General features: G+C 41.5%; 2 protein-coding genes and 1 long non-coding RNA gene across 3 annotated transcripts in view; 2 read left to right on the top strand and 1 right to left on the bottom strand.

Annotated features, from left to right (window-relative positions):
• The first annotated feature begins 254 nt into the window (after positions 1 to 254).
• Positions 255 to 8767, top strand: LOC110044389 (transgelin-like). Its single transcript, XM_020749931.2, has 6 exons — positions 255 to 414; positions 5398 to 5537; positions 6334 to 6394; positions 7224 to 7328; positions 8200 to 8232; positions 8321 to 8767. The coding sequence occupies exons 1-6, from the start codon at positions 364 to 366 to the stop codon at positions 8516 to 8518; spliced, it is 588 nt and encodes a 195-aa protein (XP_020605590.1). The 5' UTR covers positions 255 to 363; the 3' UTR covers positions 8519 to 8767.
• Positions 8768 to 9505: 738 nt separating this feature from the next.
• On the bottom strand, positions 9506 to 12191 carry LOC149117581 (uncharacterized). Its single transcript, XR_016205698.1, has 3 exons — positions 12021 to 12191; positions 10696 to 10779; positions 9506 to 9817 (listed from the first exon to the last, which is right to left on the bottom strand). It is a non-coding gene; the product is annotated as an uncharacterized LOC149117581 (long non-coding RNA).
• A 3980-nt stretch (positions 12192 to 16171) lies between these two features.
• The window catches only part of LOC110044387 (calponin-1-like), a 5380-nt gene continuing 3723 nt past the window's right edge, over positions 16172 to 17828 (top strand). The window contains exon 1 of the mRNA XM_020749929.2: positions 16172 to 16342. Coding sequence (XP_020605588.2) covers positions 16289 to 16342 — 54 coding nt within the window. The 5' untranslated portion in view covers positions 16172 to 16288. The remainder of the gene's footprint in view (positions 16343 to 17828) is intronic.

The following is a 17828-nucleotide window of genomic DNA, read 5'->3' as shown; positions in this document are numbered from 1 at the left end:
AATTATTTGCCATTTTGTTATGTTACAATGTACTCGTGCCGAATAGAAATCGTGAAAAATTTGTGCGCCCCGAGACTACTGAACGCTCATGTTGTTCAATGGTGTTAATTTTTCCAAGCTATTTCTCTGAAAAAAATGTTATGACCGGTGAGTAATAAGAAGGGGGCACAACTTTCGGAAATGTTTGAAATATACATGAAGATCATTGAGGCGTAGCGGCGTGACGTAAATGACGTCACTTGAAAATCAATTACCTTTCTTGGCAAAATATAAACCCTGCAGAATATTCTCTTTGAAGTTAATCCTGCCAGCACGTAACATTGCCGCTGCTCTGAAGCGCTGATTCAAAAAGAATACAACAGAATGGCTTCCCGACCCAAAGGTTTCGGAATGACTGCCGAGTTAGCACGAAAGGTTAGCTGGGGTTGAATTGTATTTGTGTGAATTTTACATGACTTGTGCAATATTCGTATTGAATGTTTTATTATTTAGCTCGAGTATAATGCCAGTTTGTAACGTTCACGACACTTCGAATAGTCCCACCATTATTAGGTCGAGCATTCTACTAGAGATTGTTAAAATTTGTTTCAAATCTGTCGAAAACCGTTTCATAGACTAGTTTACACCCTCTGCGGCTTATTGCTCGATTAAGTTTGGAGCGATCGAATATAATGGGTGCGGTGCTGCTAGTGCGGCGCTTTCGAAATATATTTCCACACTTGTGGTTAGATTCCGTTGTAGAATCGGGGGAAGCAATGCAAACTAGTACGAGTTGAGAAACTCCTTTAAAGTAGTGAAAGTCTTTGAAGCTACCAATGTCCTTCCACGTAACAATTTATCCGGTCTGCATCTTTAATATGAACGACGGGAGATCATTTGGGTTGCTTTGTTTTGCTATGGAAAAAAGTGACTGCGTAATTACGGCTTTCGTCTCTCGCAAGCTTTTTCTAACTTTCTCTAATGCTTGAAAATATATCAAGGTCTCGGTTATGGTCTTGATTTTCTTCAATTTTGAGTGCAAGCTCTTGTATTTTTGCTGGGAAAATTATGCATACTCGTTGTTACGTTTTTGCGTGACTGCCCGAAGTTCAAGTGTGTTAAAATCGCTTATTTTACTGTTAAAATTTAGCTGGCAACCGAAACACCGCGGCTATATTTTAACGATGTGACAATTTGTTCGAATTCTCTCGGCGACACAATGGGCTTTCTCTTCCATCGAAACTGCTCCAGATTTAAACCGGAATTACTCGGTAACCAACTTCTAAATATGGTAAATTGCAAACGTTCATTGAATTCCAGAGCGAACAAAAATGTCACAAATGTTATTTGACTAGCATTTAGCTTATTTTGAGACTTCTGGGCTGACAAGCAAACGAAAATTCACCCTTGGGCTAAAAAACTGATGCTTCCAGTAAAAGTGGAAACCTTTTTATGGTGGTTACGTCACACTGGTCATGAAATGTCACTTAAGCTGTCAAAAGACAAGGAGTCAAGTAAGAGGAAAGCTTTAAAGATTTGAAATCTTCTGAAATCTGAAGAAATTGGTGTAAATTACAAAGGTATATTCATTAAATTTAATAAAACTAAGGTTTTCCGAATAAAGCACTCTATTTCCCAAAGTAAGAGGAGCAAGGCTGAAAACAAAGGAAAAAAGGAAAAGGAAATTGCCTAAGGATTGCGCAGCTAAATGAGTAGGATGTGTTTTGTGTCTCCTTATTTATAAAAGACAGGAGCAGGACAGACAACGGGCCGGGAGTTGGGAGATGAAGGTACGGGAAGTGGGAGGTTCTGACCCTCCTGTCCCCTCCCCCATGTTACTCTTTTAAGTGTAAATATGAATCGGAATTACATGTAATATTTGCTCGAGATTGGTTTCGAATACAAAGCTGGTCTGTTCCCTTTCTGTGCTTCATATATTATAAGTCTTAAAAGTGTAAGTACAAGGCAGACATTATTTCTCTTAACTTTATTCAGCTGTTATTTTTCAGCTGATGGTAAATTCCTTCTGTTAATGATTTAACATTAAAATTAAAATTGTATCAATGACAAAATTGTGTGCATCTTTCATGTTGAAATGGAGAGACTGGATGCTGTAGAAAATGAAAACAACTTTTTGTTTTTGGTTGCTTATGTAACCTTTTTATATTTATATAATAAGTAAAACAAAGAGTTCCAAGTTTAGGACTGACATAAGTGAAATATACTGGAGCAGGGTTAGAAACTAGAAGAGAAGAAAAACCTGATTTTCGTGGCTTTGAAAGTTTACAAGTGTTTTTTTCCTTATAGAAAATGAAATGTTTTAGCAAAAACATTTACATGGTGGAATTACTATATAAATGCTAACCTGGACCTTGCCAAAATTCAACTGGTGTTCCTAAAATAACAAGTTGTTTAAACATGTATGTTTGGAATCATGTTTTTCTCATTGCTACAACCACAAAATGAATCTATACACCAAGCACTTAATCTCAAATGACTTAAGTCTGATATGACAAACTAGCATATGCAAGACCTGCATCTTGTTACACTGAAATTTTACTACTGTTTTATCTGCCCTTACAGTAAAATGACCAGCCATTGCGAGGTTACCAAATACAGTGTAGGCCTGGTTTACTGAAAAATGTTGTGATATGTTAACATCACAGTTATGGTACAAATATGTCTGCCCACTGGCCTAATTGCTTTAAAGCGTAAATGTGATTTAGATCAGAATCAGTCATGTCATGAGTTGAAAAGTGGTGTATTTTTGATTCTGTAATCATAATTTGCAGTGCAGGTGTAAAATATGGGGCAACCCTAAAAAAGCACAAGACTAACAACAGAAGTATTTCACTTCAGCAATGTCCAATAGATAAATAAAGGGAGAAAAAATTGTTTTGTTGTAAGCATTCACTGAATTACAAAGGTAACAAAATTAAAGTTCTCACAAAACAAGTTTTCTCTGCTTTACTTCAACTGTAACTATGAAAAAAATATTGACTAGTTTTGAACAACCTCTAGCTATGCATGTGACTTGGTTGTTCAAACAAAAGGTGGGTAAAGCTTTCCATTGGGTAAATCATTGTCCTTTCAGGGCTAGTGATTTTTTGGGTGGATAGAGTTACCCATAGCCTGGCAAGCAGGCTCCAGTGTCTCAGGGTTGATACACTTCAACCTGGCCCAGGTGGGGGCACAGTTCTTGTCTAGATCTGAGAAGACTGGTGGGTAGCACCATGACAACAAACTATAAAGTAAACATCACTAAGTCTTGTTTGCATGTGATGAGTTTCCTGGAGTCTTTTAGCATCTTTTAACCACATATGGTCCAATCGGTTTGTAAGCAAGGAGCAGACAGAAGTAAATGTGCAACATTTCTATAAATTGTTTTAATATGATGGCAGACAAGAATATTTTACAAGTGGTGATTTGTAACAGTATCAGTGTGTAAATAGTGTTGATCTGGAATAAGTTGTATTTGTTGGGAAAAACATACTTACTTAGAATTGAGCCAGGTTAGCCTTTGGAATGACTGAGACCCTGTTCTCTGTGCAGACATTCATAGGTGGTGGAGCAAGGGGGTAGGGGGGGGGGTGGACTGTAGCCTCCCCAAGCAAACATTTGAGGGGGTTGGCTCAGCCCCCCTGTAACGTTTTGGTGTAAAGGTTTTGCTTTGGAACTGATATAGACTGGCAAGCTTGGCCAGCAGCTTCACCTTGTAGGTACATGATGTAGTAAAAACTGTGCTGCCCTAAGTACGTCAGGTCACAAATATAAGAACTATTTGCAAAGCTCTCAACAAAACTCCTGTCACCAAAATGCTACTAAGAGAGGTCCTCAAATTGTTCAAGATTGTATTTCACATTACCTATGGCATCGTCGACTTCTGAACGCACATTTTCTGCCCTACGAAGACTAAAAACCTAGCTTAGAAGCACCATGAAGAAGGATCGTCCAAACAACTGCCTCCTCCTGCAGTGTCATAAGTCTGTTACGGACACATTGAACACTGCAGAGTTGGCACAAACGAACAACACAAAAGGCATTTTGGAAAAAATCAGTGGAAGTATGCCCTTGACTTAATTATGAGCCCCCCCCCCCCTCCCCCGTCCCCTACCCACTGTTTTAAAGCTCTTCACCACCTATGACATTTGCTAACTTGTTCTTTATCTATTAGACATGAAGGCCAAATTTATACCTCCACCAAATTTACTTAAACAAAATGGCAATTACCTGCAAGCTTATTTTAGTTGCTCTCAGGTTGCTTAGAATCAAATTGTGACACACATTAATTTACATTCTAACCCACTACAAATAACAGTTGCATGAATTTCAACAGGCGGGGAATCCTTGTTTCAAAACAGGAGAAGTTTGAGGTCCTTTTTTCTTGGCCTCTTAATTTTTACAGGCTAAAGATGTAATTTCCACGTATTTGCAGCACTTGTCTTCTTTGAATTGTGGATTCTGTATTCCGTACTCCAGATTCCAGATTCTGGATTCTGGATTCCAAATTCCGGATTCCAGATTCCAATTATCGATCCGGAGTCAAGTGCACTAGTCATGAGTCCAGTAACCCATGTTTTAATTTATAAAAGTGCAGCTTGTAACACAAGCTTTCTTACAGGGAGTGTAATAATGAAAGATAGGGGTCACCAAGCTCATTTTTGAGTTATAAGCACTAATAACCCTCAGACATGCAAGCTAGCTCATATACCCCACTGTGGTACAAGGAGGAGTGGATGGAGCCCCTCCCCTGAGATTTCTTTGCATTAAGACACAGAGAAATAAATTTACATTGAGTGGAGAGCCCTGAGCTTGCTCACAAGATGACAACGTGTTATTGGCTATGAAGTCACTTGACCAACCATCTTGGATCCGCCTATTTTCTTAAAAATTCAACACCTTGTGGTGGGGGAGTCCAACCCCCCACCCCCCACCCCCCTCCCTCTTCGCTTGTACGTCCGAGGGTTAAAGCTAAAATTAAGGTTGTGTGAAACAGGTCATACCATTGTCATGAAAATGATCAGAGCTTGTTCTGGCCACTAATTACAATTTGGTCATTTGCTTGATGCCATAGACCTTATCACGGTTTTCGACGCCATCTCGACGGGTAGGCAAAGCGATCAGAAATTACAGTGTTTGTAGACTGTTTGTATGGGAATCCGATGGCAAATAACTTTGCGCAAAATCGGATTTTACACAATTTGTGAATCGCAGTGCTAAAACACTAGGTGGAAGATTGTATTCACGAAGTTTGTGTAATCAAGCGACAACAGACTCTCTATCATCGTGTTTGATTTATCAACGCAAGAGTCTTTTTGCGTGTTGTATTTGCCTAGAACCACATCTTTAATAAATACGGCTAATGACAAGAGTCTGTTGACATTGCCTTGAACAACACATCTCACCGTTTTCTTGTAGAAAGACGCCAAATACGATCCGGAATTGGATGCACAAATAAGAGGCTGGATCAATCAAGTTATTGGTGAACAAGTTCTTAAACCCGAACCGGATGCAAAAGATTTCCATGAGTCCCTGAAGGATGGAGTAATTTTAGTCAAGTATGTTAAAATGATTGGTCATTAAAATTTAACTGTGTTAGGCTGAATTTTGGCCATCTCCCTTGGAAGAAGACGGTTGAGATAAACGCATCTTTCAGGTTTACAATATTTGCCTCAGTAGTAGTAATACGTCTGCCCTGGTTTAGGTACAATAATTTCAGCAACTTGCATTAATATTGAAAGGGCATGGTACGACAATCGGCCACCAAAAATCTGAGCGGAACGTGGGTTTGAAAATGGAAATGTTTACAAGGAATGGATTGGCTCATTAACGTTTTTGTCATTACACGCAAAGAGCTGTCCGTTTTGCCGGTAGCTAGGTTTCACAGGCTCTCTAATAAAATATTGGCGTATTATTCAGGCTTCATTGCCTGCATGAGAGCAGGCGCACATAGGGGTGACACTCCCGAGCAGCGAAGCCGCGAGTGGGGTCCGGAGTCGGCATCATTCGTCGGTCGCATGTCACACGAATGTGTTCCTGCTTCCCGGGATAACACTCTAAATGTCCGTCACTCCTTTCGCAGCAGTTTGTACTGGATTGTTCCCTGGTGTTTCATGATAGCCCAGATATGTGGGACGCATGGGTGAGATATCTTGTTCACACTACATATACACGCCCGTTATTCTGCATGAGATTCTAACTTTTCGACGGTTAGTGTGAACGTGGCTTGAGACTTCGTTTACCTCGGGGGCGGTGCGGAAAATACATATTGTATTGGACAGAGGGGGAGTCGACTCTGATTGAACTCTGCGTTCAAGCGATCTATTTTAACCTTTGTTTCTTCATATTGTGTAGTCTGGCCAATGCACTTGGAGGAAAGATCAAAGGAAACCAATCAAAAATGGCTTTCAAAATGGTAGGTACATTTGATGGATCGCGGGACTGTTTTCACTAGCCCGCGGGACAGTAAGCGTTGCGGGATACTTGATGGAGTTGAACGCGAAGCAGGGGGCACGTGGTTACGAAGCCAATAGCCCACCCCCCTCCAAATATTCTCGACTCCAGAATCTCGTAATGCGCAGTAGGGAATGGCTCTGCGGAGGGGGGGGGGGGGAGGGGTGGTCGGGTATGTCCGCCAACTTAACGATCTGTTGTGTGTGTGAGTAGAGACTTCTATCTGTGAAGCAGTGTTATGCAGCACTCTGGTCTAGATTATCTTGTATTCTAATAAAAAGTTTTAAGAAATGCATTTTTTGGCCTTTTTTCTTACACAACCTTCATGTATCCGACGTCAAAGCGCTTCTGCTGCGTCCAATGAACGGGCATTTTCCGTAAGGGGACACGCGACAGGTGGACTTTGACCCAAGTGTTTCGTGTGGGCCATACAGGCTGGTCCCAAGGTGTTCTGAGGGGAGTCTGGGGTCTATCATGCAGTGACGTCTGCCAAGACGCTCTACGGCTACATTCCCACTAAGCAACAAGGAGCACTGTTACTTTTCCGACTTAGCATATAACTTAGCATTCATTTTGCCTTAACGGGTCGCTTGGAGCGTATTTATACTTCTAAGCGGACGCAGGCGACGATGCAGGCACTTTTGAAGTTTATTCTGAACAGTGCTCGATTGAGGACTGCGCAATCTGTTGTCGAACGTACGAACCTTCAGCTGACCACGTTTCCTTACATTTCAGTAGCTGACTGTTATTGCTCATCTTATTGTTTTGTTGCTTTCTTTCCAAAATTTCAGATGGAGAACATCGGAAAGTTTCTAGAATTCTGTGACTCTTTGGGAGTGCCCAAAACTGACGTGTTCCAGACTGTTGACTTATACGAAGGCCAGAACATCCCTCAGGTAAGTTGTTATGATTCTATTCATGGCACTGCTCTACTATTTAACTAATCATAACAATTACAATATCCTCAAATGTGAATGGTGCATAAACTGGTGTATTTTGCTCAAATTAATCTGCAAAGTCGTAATCGGACAGTTGGCTGTAATCGGACACCTGTAATCGGACAGTTACATGAGCCAATCATTTTAAGTCCTCTCCACTAAATCCATCAATAACAACATTGATTACAGTCTCTATAGTAACCAATTCAATAGACTGACTTTGTAAAATTGTGAAGGGTTAGTGACTGTTTTGAAAGAAACTTAACAGCCATTTCGCAAGCTATTCCCATATTCTTAATTATGATATTTAAAAATGACCTTTAAAAGCTATTTTTCAAATAGTGGGAAATTGTAATGGTTATGATTAATTGGTAACAGGACATCGGGTCGTCCAATTCGTATAGGTAATCATACGGTTTCAAGTTCAGTTTTGAATTAATTTGGACGAGTGAGTTTTTGAAAAACTCTCAAGTGCAAATCAATTCCAAACTGAACGGGAAAAACCGTGTGAAAAAATTCGCGTGGAGGAAGTGCCGGTAGATCTTTCTTGAAGGCATTTTTTTCGCATTCGGGAAAACTTTTTTCAAAGTTTCCGCACAAAATATTCGTCATCATTTTGAGACAGAAAAAAAACACACGAAGGATTGCTATAAATAAATGGATGCAATCTTCCAAAACCCCTTGGCCAAGAGGACTGAGATCAAGTTAGGTCGGTCCGACATACTTTCGGTTAGCTTTTACTCGGGTTATTTAACAATTCTTTACGTAAAAGCGAATTATTTAAGCTTCCTTTTAGCATTCTAATTTAATACCTATTTTTCTCTCACAGGTGATCAATGGATTACATGCTTTAGCCCGAAAGGTAAGCTCAAACTGTCATATTTTTTAGCTGTTCACTGTTTTGAGTGCTGATATCGGCCTTTGATCGATTTTTGTCTTTTGTTCAATAGGCATACTCGTCAGGCATGCCTGTACCTCAGCTGGGACCCAAAGAAGCCACGGCCAACAAACGCGAATTTACTGAGGAGCAGCTTAGGCAGGGTGAGCACGTGATCGGGCTTCAAATGGGGTCAAATAAAGGAGCCTCACAGGCAGGAGACCATTTTGGCCGTCCCAGGCAGGTGGCTGGTGCAAATGTGTACAAATGAGCTCCATATCGAACTCATGTTGAATTCACAACGCGGACTTGTGAGAGAGTACAACTTAAATTAGGAAATGAAGAGACTTCCACGTAAATTGCGAACACGATCGTTTCGCGTAATCGTTGATTTTCTAGACTTGCTGAGAAACAGACGTCCTTTTGCGGTTCTATAAATTGTATCGAAGAAATAGTTTTGTAGCAGGTTGTAGTTTTAGACGAATAAACTCTTTGGCTTGTCACTGACTGTTTGAGGGAACGAGTTGTTAATTAATGTCTCGAGCTTCTCCGCTATGATTTGAAGGCAGCTTAATTGTCTAAATCCCCCAACCCTCCCCTTCCCCGCTCCCACCCCTATCAATCAACCACTGATGTCATATTTCCGTCTTTTTGGGCAAATCAAGAAATCAAACGGCGGAGAAAATGTTGATGTCTCCATTTGGTCGATACTTAACAGCGCTAAGTGAACAACTTGGCTTTTTCTCTGCAAGCTTTACACGATTTGATGTCTTTTCTTCGTTACTGACATAACACTAGAAGTTATGGCAATGATTATACCAGCACTCCTCTCTGCTCTCGTACAGTAAGTTGGGTCCCGCACTTGACCAGCGGTTGGGAAGAGAGCGACCCAGAACCCCCTACTAGGACTTTAGGTTGAACTGCGCATGCCAACAGCTACCTTGCCAACTACGTGGCCATTCTCGTCCCCAGATCCTCCGTTTCTTTTGGTCACGTGGTCGACTCGTCAACGAGCACTGGGGATGAGAATGCTACGTGGCTAAATCGAGCTCCTTGGTAGAGTGAGAGTCCTTACCGTAAGCACATGCGCAGAACCCAGTGTATCTCTCCTTAAAGACTCGTCTTTTCAGAATCGTATTTCATTAATGGACTAATCGAAAACCCTCAATGACTTTAATATTTACTGAAGGGGACCTCATTGCTTTTGTTCTCATATTTAACTTTGTTGATCGACGAGCAAATGACGAAAAAAGGTGAATGCAAAATCAAAAGCAAGTTTATTTCAAGTATAAATTGCATTTGCTGGTCTTTCAGTGTTACTCAACGTCCACCCAATTATAACTTAAAGCTATATATAGTGAAATTGATTTTCTGCGCTTTTAAGCGGTCTGTCCACCTCATATAAAGTTGATTGTCACCGTGCATCTTCGCTCTATACGATATTTATTTCATTTCGGTCAACGCTTTTCTGAAAATCGTTCTTTTCCTGGGCCTGTTTCTGAACAACACGATCAAGGAGCGCGTCAATCCAGACCCGGGCCTTGTGTTCAAGCTCAGCTTCACTCTCTCCCTGAAAAATAATTACCGGAAAGACAGCTTTTTCTCGTGATCGATATCAAGATGGCTCAGTAAACATGGTATGTTGCAATGAAGGTGAACCATTGCTAGCTGTTACCCTTAAAAACGTCGCTTGTTCCGAGCGGTGTTATTAGAGTCGTGTGTTAAGAGCTTGAGGCCAAAGAATATGCTCTAATCCACCAGAATAAACATACTTGTTTTTGAATTACTCAAGAGCAGGACTAACATTAGTAGCGACTCGGCTTTCGCGCGTTTTTTTGGGTTGCCTGTTTTCCCGCTCTTAATTAGCATCAGTTGCATGTTTTACCGCGTTTCGGTCGGTCACCAGTTTTCCCGCGATTGGCTCCTTTCTATTTTCCCCTTTATGATTAGTTCATTTCGAGTTATGATTGACTAGACGTCAAGATTGGGACTTCAGTTGAATTTTACCACCTACGACCATTATTCATATAGAATACCGCTGTGAAATAATATGATAGGGAGCTTGTACAACGACGACGCCGAGCCGAGAACGACGCCTTGGCCTTGAAAAATGAATTTATATTTTACCAGCGAAATTCGCAATTGTCTAGATCAGTACGCCAATGGCTCTAAAAACGTGCTCAGGCTAAATATGCAATGACGGCGTTCAATTCCAAATGGAAATACGAAAAATTAGTCGTCGTCGTTCGCGTTCCTCAGGCTACGCAGAACTTGATCATTTCACGTTCTTGTTTTGCAGTGGACGGTAAAGTACTGTACATAGCTTTACAACGCACGTGCACAGCTATTGCTCTACTCATTAAACCTTTTGTTTGGTGACGTTCTTGTTGCCGTCGTCGTCGTGGTTTGCTTAAGCTCCCTATTACTTCAATGAGGTGATACAATTACCTCCTTGTCACTTTTGTGGCTTGAAGACGTAAACACCAACAAACAAGCTATTATAAAGAACACTGTGACAGACAGATTGAGAATCTACAAATAAATAAAAGAAACTGTCAAAGTAAACACAAAACTAACAAGGTGCGTTTCTTTGGGACGATCTGAACCAGGATCAATAATCCAGGATCACTCTGATCATAGTGCATCAAAGGAAGCGATGAATCCACTTTCAACAAGGATTTGCCGATTTCGCTGACGCACCATGATTCAAGTGATCTTGAATCATAGATCCTAATCTGAATCATTCCAAATTAAAGAACGCAACGAACCCTTTATTCTTTCAAATGGCTCTATAGTAGTAGCATAACACATGAGACTACAATTACTCCAAGTTGAACAAATGCGTTTGAGGTGGACAAGGGAGATTTTTGCACTGGTACGTAAGAGTCCCTTACCCCTCCCGCGAAAACAGGTGTTCTTGCAAATAGCCCGAGGAAAGCCTGAATTTCAGCTATCTCCTCGAGTCACACACTGCTAAAAATGATAAAGACTTCTTCTCAGCAGCGAGCGAGACGAGGAGACGGGTGAGGGCTACCCTGGGGAAATACTTAGCCAGTTTTTAAATACGCCAATTAAAACTTTTGGGATTTTCTCGTTATGAGGGTTAACTTAAGGTTTAGAAAAGTTCTGGGAATCTTACAGAAACAGTCTACGAATCGTTACTATTAAGTATGATCAAGCAATCGCTCGCTACTATTCTATAAACATCAGAAAGAGAAACTAAACACTCATTTCTTCATGCTGTTTTCTCCATTGCTTTGTTGGAACGTAGAAAGCAGAAGCACTCAGACGACCTTAAAGGTTATATGAGCTGAGGTGTGATTAAGACCAACATGACCAAACGAATATAACCAACTGATTTCTTTAGAATTAGGGCCACTTCTGACTTGACTAGTTGCTGATGATATAAGAAAGTTGGTATTTTAAGAATCAAACAGTGAATTAACTTCAGTTCCACCCACTGTCTGCAAAAGTAACGGGTTCTTGTCTTTTGCCAGTTGGCGTGTGAAAAGCAGGCGGGTTTTCTCATTCGTTGGCGTGAAAAACCCACTGCTTTCAGAGATTGTTCTCTTCCTAGCACTAAACAATTGAAACCCGTTAACATTTCCATTACTCCATTTCGTTTTCAGAGGTACTTTTAAGAACGTATCCTTAATTGAGATTTCTTCACTGCTATCCCATGCCTGTCTACGACGGGCGCTGTTTCGACATTGAAAGTAGAATTCGATCTGCTTAAGATGGGAATTAGCGGTTTATAAGAACAAGCAATGTACCTTTCCTTGATTCTCTGTTGCCATGATGTTCTCTTTTGGTGTCTTGTCACGAAACTACACACAAGAACGATTTCACTGTTCAACACCACTTCAGATAAGTGACAACAAGAAACTACCTGTACAGCCTCGTCCTCAGTCGCCCGTGTTGCACTTCGTCGTTGATCTGTGCGGCGAGAAACAGGGAACCTGGGGCTTGGCGACGAAGCGGGGAGTAAGTGCTTGCCAATTGACCCTTCCCCTCCCCCTTGGACTTCAGTATTTACTTGCATTGGCTCTGAAAAGCCCCATTGAGGGACTGATCAATAAAGATATGTATTTTATTTAGTTTAGAGCTCAAGTTCAACCCCATTCTCCCCGCTCCAAAGGAGCGGCGATTGGGGAAGAGGTAGTGATTTCTAGTATTAGGCCCACACAGGAGCATATCATTGGTTCCTTTGATCAGTGTGCCATGATCCGAGTGATCTTGGATTAATTATTGTTCTTGATCCAGGTCGTCCTAAAGATACGGATGTGGTTAGTTTCGCTTTTACTTTAACAGTTTCTTTTATTATAGATTCTGTCTTAACCAGCCAGTCTGTCACATTCTTTCTTAATAATTTCTTGTTTGTTGGTATTTACGTCTTCAAGCCACAAAAGTGACAAGCAGGTAACTGTATCGCCTGGTATTATTATTTCACGGCGGTATTCTAATGAACAGTGGTCGTACCACAGGCGGCCCAGACGTTGAATACGATTAATACGTGACATTATGCTGTTGGCGATTGCGTTACAATTTTCGACGTTTATAAGACAATGTATGAGAATGCTTCGAAAATTACTCTAAATGCTACGTGTAGAAAATAATTTGAATAAAATGGCTTACCCTGTGTTTGCATTGCGTTATTTTGATGTCTCTGGGTTCCTGGAGGTGGTTTAGAGCCATTTAGGCGAGTTTTACTTTCTGGCGGTTTGCTTCCCCTAAAGAGAAACGAAAGGCGGACGACCCATTGGCCCGACGGCCCGCACTCAAAGCTCCGTAAATTCCACAAAAATGGTCTAATCTCGTCAAAATTGCCTCACGGCAGCCATCGATAACTCTTCTTCCCATTCGCTTTCTCCCAAGGTTCCAAAGTTTATCTTAACTGCCCGAGAATCGCTGGTTTTCAAGCTCTTGCTTTCCATTTCTGCTCCGTCTCGATCCGTAACCGATTATCTTGGGCACAGAATTTGAATTTCTAGCTTAACGACCTCGCCATCGTGACAAAGTCGCCTCCAACCGTCGAGAGGCACGGGGCATTGGTCAGTTACTCGTTGCCACCTCTCGCTGCAGTTAACAGTGCTTTTAGGCGCTAAATTCAGCTGAACATTGTTTGCTCCTTGTATTTTTGCAGTTAACAGTGCTTTTAGGCGCTAATTTCAGTTAACACCGCGGCACGGTGCAATTTGCATGATGAAAAAATGCCCCGTGCCTCTCGACGGTCGGAGGCGACTTTGTCACGATGGCGAGGTCGTTAAGCTAGAATTTCAAATCCCGTGCCCAAGACAATTGGTTACGGATCGAGACGGAGCAGAAATGGAAAGCAAGAGCTTGAAAACCAGCGATTCTCGGGCAGTTAAGATAAACTTTGGAACCTTGGGAGAAAGCGAATGGGAAGAAGAGTTATCGATGGCTGCCGTGAGGCAATTTTGACGAGATTAGACCATTTTTGTGGAATTTACGGAGCTTTGAGTGCGGGCCGTCGGGCCAATGGGTCGTCCGCCTTTCGTTTCTCTTTAGGGGAAGCAAACCGCCAGAAAGTAAAACTCGCCTAAATGGCTCTAAACCACCTCCAGGAACCCAGAGACATCAAAATAACGCAATGCAAACACAAGGTAAGCCATTTTATTCAAATTATTTTCTATACGTAGCATTTAGAGTAATTTTCGAAGCATTCTCATACATTGTCTTATAAACGTCGAAAATTGTAACGCAATCGCCAACGGCATAATGTCACGTATTAATCGTATTCAACGTCTGGGCCGCCTGTGGTCGTAGGCGGCAAAATTTAACTGAAGTCAAAATTTTCACCTATAGTCAATCATAACTCGAAATGAACCAATCATAAAGGGGAAAATAAAGAAGACCCGATCACGGGAAAACTGGTAATCGATGCGACACGCGGGAAAACTTGCAATTAGTGCTAAGAGCGGGAAAACATGCAACAGGCGAAAGCTATAAAGTCACTACTGCTGTAAGCTCTGCTCTTGATTAATTGAAAACAAGTATGTTTGCGCTGGTGGATTAGAGCACAGGTCTTGGATAACACCACTCTGATTGCTTAGGGAAGGTACGTGGCGACACAAAAATCCATCCACTACAAAGTTACCGTTACGAAAGGTGTCCTCCAAAACCTTGCCATAGCCGCCTGGCTGTTAACCGTGTTGACGCAGATTACAGCTTTTACCATGGCAGTGGTTGGGGTGGACCGCGAGATTTTGCAAATCAGGCACACTGGAGAAACTACCGTGGGACTCAGTTGTTCAATAGCTATTGTTTGCTTCTACATCATGGTGTACCGTTGAAGTGTGCAAACGTCAAATGAACGAAATCAGCCAGGTCAAAGCTGTGATAAAAACAAAACTTGAATCTAAGGTTGCCAAGACGACTCAGACTTTGCTGACAGCTTAGTTTGAACCAAATCACATGGAAATGTCAGCGATTTTCAGGCAAAGTGTAAACTGCTTGTAAAATAAGTTATCATAATTTATGCCTTAGGCTTGGTACATGAAAAGTTCGACGTCGATCCAAATAACATCTGTCGAAAGAATTTAAACGTCGATCGATGTACTTAATTGGGGCTATTAGGTTCGGCTCATCGTGAAAAGTTCGACGTTTGCACCGGGCCTTAAACTCTGTAATAAGCCCGGCGATGTTGTACTGGTACACTAACAGAGACCGCCAATTACGAAAGGCTGTGCCTTCGTCCATCTAAAGTGCAATGATCCATGTGCAGTTGTATGTTACGTAAGGCGAGGAAAACTAACTGCTGAGTTGGGGGGCGGGGGCAACTGATACCTCCGGGCACTAGACAGGCAACTCTTTTCCAACTTGACAAGCAAGGCCTACTCCAAAGCATCATTTAATACCTGAGTACAGGGTCGAGACCTTGTACCCGGGCACGGGCACTGTGCCCCAATTCTGGTGTGAATACTTGGAAAAAAAAGGTGTGTTCACATTAGTTTCCAGCCAGAATTCTACTCTGGTACCGTGCTTGGTCACCAAGTATGAAAATAACCTGCCTGTCAACCCTCACATCGTGCTCTTTTGACGTTGCTTGTGAATTTACGTACAGCAATAGTGTCTGGAACTGTTCAAACAGCAAGAGATCAAATAGACTGTTCACAGCCTCTCAATTTTCAACGCACTCGAAAGAAAAAGCGAGCGAAGCGAGCGCGAAGCACGAGGAGGGGGGGTGGGGGCAGGGGGGCTTCCGTTTTGAGTTGGCATCCATTTTTCTCGCGATTCTATCCACGCGTTCAACGATCGAATAAAAATACGATAAAATAGAAGGCTGTAAACAGTTTAAAGAGCAAAGATTGCCAGTTATTCAGTGAGATAAAGTTAAGAATTTGATATAAACCAGTTAAAACTTGTCAAAAACCAGTATTTAAAATTATTCGTCGCTGGTCGTGGGCGGCGGCTGTTCAAACGATCGATCGTAAAAGCTAGCGAGCAGAGTTTCCCTCTCGTCTCTCACCGAGCAGACAGAGAAGGGAATCTCTGTCTCTCAGGATATTGGGCTTCAGGTTTCGCGAAAAAAAAGAGGGGGGTTCGTACTGCTATTATATACTATGAAGTTAATTGAAGATCAGACATTTCTGTCATTAAAAATATAGATCACTCAAGAGTTCTGTTCACATTTCCTTCATTTCCATATAAGGTTGAAAACTATTATGGCCGACAATCAATTTCTCGGGGCATATTTACGCAGATAGCCTACCTGAAATAGATTACCGAAGGACACCACAGCAAAAATATCACTACAGTTTGCTTTGAAAACGAACGTTGGCAACTATTTTTGAACAATCTAGTCGCTGCTTGTCCGTAGGAACGAGTAATAAAAGACAGATTCGTACCTTTAATTTTGCGCCAGCTGGAGCGAAACGAATGAATTTATCTATTTACGTTTTGCGTAATTTCCATTCTTGGCATTTCTGTCTCCCGCGCCCGACTGTCAAGAACTGTACAGTCAGCAAGTGAAACAACTGTTCATCACAGAAGTCGCACTGCTTCAACTACATTGGCAAACATGGCGGAAAGCAAAGGAAGAGCTTATGGCATGTCTGCAGATGTCCAACGAAGGGTAAAACTGAAACTCTATTCCACACTTATTTGTTTTGATCGGTTTTGTAAGCGAGATTGAACTCACAAGGGGTTATTGAATGGTTTACAATTTGCCGTTCTAGAGAAGATAATCGAGGCGAAAATTCTTCGCCGCGTAGCCTGGAAAGCTTTCTGATTCACTGGTTTGCAAGATCAAAGGCACCCCTCTTTTTGAAAATGCTACAAAAAAAAATGCCATTTTAAAAAAATTATTGCTGGTTGGTGCAAATCAGTAATGGTTTTGAAGATACCTTGCTTTTGCGGATATGTACCTTCGAACTTAAAGGGGATTTAAAAAGGTCGTTTCACCCTTCCAACAACGAAGTCTGCAAATTTGGTATCGTGCACGCGAAGTAAACAACTTTGCAACCACAGAAAGCCCCTGTCTCCGTTATCTTTTAATTTGAGGTGTGTTTGTTAGTTAAAGTGACTTAATGGATTTCAATTTCAATTTGTTTTACTTGTTTGCTTCTACAGTCACGAAATTTTTAAACCAAGTCTTTCTCAGCAAAAATTGTTTTTCTTCAGTTTTGATCTAGCTTTTAATTGCCGGTTACCCGAACAGGGTCCATCAGCAAACACGCGCATTAATTAAATTTTTAATCAAGCTTTGTTAACGAAGAGAAGTGACAGGCTAAGCAAATTATAAAATGTGTTTCTTGGTTAGGTCAGTCATTGATTAGGATTGATACTGGCAAGGAGCTTTGATTAGTTAGTCCCGGTTGGCTTGCCCATGGTTCAATTATTTACAATTTTCATTACATTTAACTCGTACAGAATGATTTCAATGTGGAAGGGGGGGGATCGATAACGTTCAGCCGCGGAAACAGGGGTATGGTGGTGTTGCTGAGATAATCAAACCATTTAAGGTACTTTACTTGGTAACCCTGTTTTAGGGTCAGCTCATATAACACATCGTGTTCGGTTACAACTGCAATAGAGTATGAGTACTGAACGTAATGCCACGGACGGTTAAATTGTTATTTTCTTGTCTAAAATAGCATGTTACAACTTTGAATAATTGTACTCATCACTGGCGAAAACAAAATCGAACTTGAATCCCTTTTCACAAGAGCAAAGATAAACGTTTTCGCTGACAGGCGCTTGGTACACACTTACTGCTTTTCCGGCGAAAACCCCCAGACAGCTCAAAATTGATCAAATAAACACCTTCGACAAAGAAGGCAGTCCTCTCCCTCCCTCCTCCTTCCCCCCCCCCCCCCACCCGACACACGCGCACTCATAAAAGAGATCAAGGACTCCATTGTAAATGTTTCTTTGGAGAAAGATCTATTCAAAGAAACGCTATCACCGCAATTTTGGTGCATTGTCAGACGAAATTTCAGAAATTTCAGAAAGTCAGCTCACAGACTATTTCAATTTGACATCACAACACAGAGTATGCGTGACACCCCCTTGATAACCTCAATGCACTCACACAGTATTGTTTCACAGGAGGTTTAACA

This window comes from Orbicella faveolata, unplaced genomic scaffold (genome assembly GCF_042242905.1).
Source record: "Orbicella faveolata isolate gen_17 unplaced genomic scaffold, um_ofav_v1 contig_12, whole genome shotgun sequence".
Classification (NCBI taxonomy): domain Eukaryota; kingdom Metazoa; phylum Cnidaria; class Anthozoa; order Scleractinia; family Merulinidae; genus Orbicella; species Orbicella faveolata.
The sequence above is the reverse complement of the archived record's forward strand: the minus strand, read 5'-3'. Positions and strand labels throughout refer to the sequence as shown.